At 44.4% G+C, this 2,240-nt stretch overlaps 1 protein-coding gene across 1 annotated transcript in view; it reads left to right on the top strand.

Annotated features, from left to right (window-relative positions):
- Nucleotides 1–2,240, top strand: part of itga2b (integrin subunit alpha 2b) — a 23,660-nt gene that overhangs the window by 3,104 nt on the left and 18,316 nt on the right. Inside the window, exons 3-5 of the mRNA XM_015370446.1 lie at nt 1,039–1,197; nt 1,299–1,464; nt 1,538–1,587. Of these exons, the coding sequence (XP_015225932.1) occupies nt 1,039–1,197; nt 1,299–1,464; nt 1,538–1,587 (375 nt within the window). The remainder of the gene's footprint in view (nt 1–1,038; nt 1,198–1,298; nt 1,465–1,537; nt 1,588–2,240) is intronic.

The raw sequence follows: 2,240 nt of genomic DNA, 5'->3' as shown, positions 1-2,240 counted from the left end.
CCACACAATTCTCCACAACAACTGATTTTTTTCTGCTACACCCGACAGAGCTGCTTCGCTTCTTCTTCTTCTTGTTTACTACTGGTGGTTGGCTTTGGTCGCAGTACCGCCACCTTCTGCTCTGGAGTGTACACGCTTCGCCTATGAGAAAAAGGAGCAGCGCATGAACCGTACGCAACACACATGAACCGAACCGAGACAGTCGAACCGAACGGTTCGGATGGTTTTCATAAACCGTTCCATCCCTAATATATATATATGTATATTTTTTCCTTAACACAAATCGGTGAATACAACTGCATGAATCTGCTGTTGTGAGTCAGAAATTTAACTTTAAAAGTTACACCTCCATTTTCACTTTTGACACAAATATCAAGAACTTTGAAGCAATTTAAAGAACTGCTCTCAGAATTTCTAGAATGCTTGTGAGAGAATATTCACATAATTTCTTCAATATTAGAGAATCAATGAGAGTTGAGAATCAATGAGGAAGCAGAAGTCCAGGCCAGAAGATCAGAGATCCAAAGACATACCGAAGGGGAATCCAAGCCGGGGTCAGGAGAGAGATCCAAGGTCATTAGCAGGCAGAATCCAATGGAAGTCCGAAGGCAGGTCAGGCAAAACAGATCAGAACAGGGGCAGGCAAACTCAGAAGTCCAGGAGCAAAAACAATTCGGGACCAGAAACACACTGGGTATGCTAGAGAACTCTCACCCACGGCTCGAATAATCTGGCACTGATGGCTGGGACCAAGCAGTTTAAACTAGAAAAGGAGAATCTGATGGTTAAAATAAAAACTGGGCAGAGCTAAGCAGGTGGAAGAAATAAACCAATAATCAAATAATTCATCAGTGCCAAGATCATGATAACATCTGCCAACTTTCTTACCTTTGTCTTGATGAGACCTGCTTCACAGCCACATCTGTCTCACTCTCTTGTTTTAACGGTGAGTCGAAGCAATCAAACGGTATTTCATTAGATAGAAAACTTTAAATCAATTTCACTGTATGATCTGGTTGAACTGTAAAGTGCCTTGATATGACATGTGTTGTGAATTGGCGCTTTATAAATAAACTGAATCGAACTGAATTAACAGGTGACGAGGAACACAGCAGCTCAGATGTCAGCTTTCACTCCTTTAAGAGCAGACAATGGTTCGGAGCTTCTGTCCGCTCAGTCAGCGGGACACACCTGTTGGTGAGAGCACAGCAGAACATGACTGGAACTTTAGTCTCATCCAGATTTCGTTTTGTTAGTCAAATGAAGTATTGACCCAGTGTGTGTTCCTCCACCTCCAGGCCTGTGCACCACTCTTTCATTGGAACGTCAAAAGGAGAGGGGCGGAGTCAGGGAAAACCCCTGTGGGTAATTGTCTCCTATTGGACCACGCAAGCAGGGTCTTGACATCTTTCTCTCCCTGCAGAGGAATCTTGATGGATGCTGACTACACGGTTATAAAGAACAGTAAGAAAAACAAAGATCTGGATGGAAAACCTTAAACCCCCTCAAAACTTTAAGTCCTTGTTTTGTTTTCTAGGAAACGATCAGCGTTACTGTGAGGTGGGCTTCAGTGCTGACATCACCAAGGTGAAGTGGGGTGTGCAGAGCCACTGTTGTTGTTGTGACATTAGCACAGTCCTGATTACAATCTAGATACAGTCCTCAGGTCCTCTTGTCATCCATTATTTAACATTAATTTGGTCAGTCAGAGTTATTCATTCGTTCCGCAGGATTTTTGGAGTTTCCTTGCTGAAGTATTAAGGCTGGTTTATGCTAAGAAACCAGGTTGTCTGCGTGTGTGTCGCAGTTAACGCAGATATCCGCAGACACTCTGGTGCACCTTTCCAAAATTGTAGGTGACCGCAGACAGTGCCGCAGACAGGAGGCCTCTGATTGGTCGAATCTGCATCCGCTCTACACTATGTGTATTTCCTGTTTGATACCTTACTGGCTTATTTTGTTTGTATGACCGCCATTGTGGAAAACGGCTTGTGAAGATGGAGCAGCTAGAAGAGCGAGGTGCGCGGGAACGCTGGGACCCTTTTTCCACCTGGATCGCCGCTCTTTTTCGCCCTCATGTCCCTCCGTTGTCGCACAAACTTGCCCCAACTTCTTCACCGCCTCGGCCGTATCTAGACCAACAGCTAGTTTGTGATTGTCCCTCTTGTTTTGTAGTGTGGAATAACATAGCGCAGACCGCGCTTCAAAATTGGACATAAATCAAAAATATTTGCGTCATA

Source organism: Cyprinodon variegatus, unplaced genomic scaffold (genome assembly GCF_000732505.1).
Source record: "Cyprinodon variegatus isolate N-32 unplaced genomic scaffold, C_variegatus-1.0 Scaffold46, whole genome shotgun sequence".
NCBI classification, from domain to species: Eukaryota; Metazoa; Chordata; class Actinopteri; order Cyprinodontiformes; family Cyprinodontidae; genus Cyprinodon; species Cyprinodon variegatus.
This window is presented reverse-complemented; position numbering and strand designations above follow the sequence as displayed.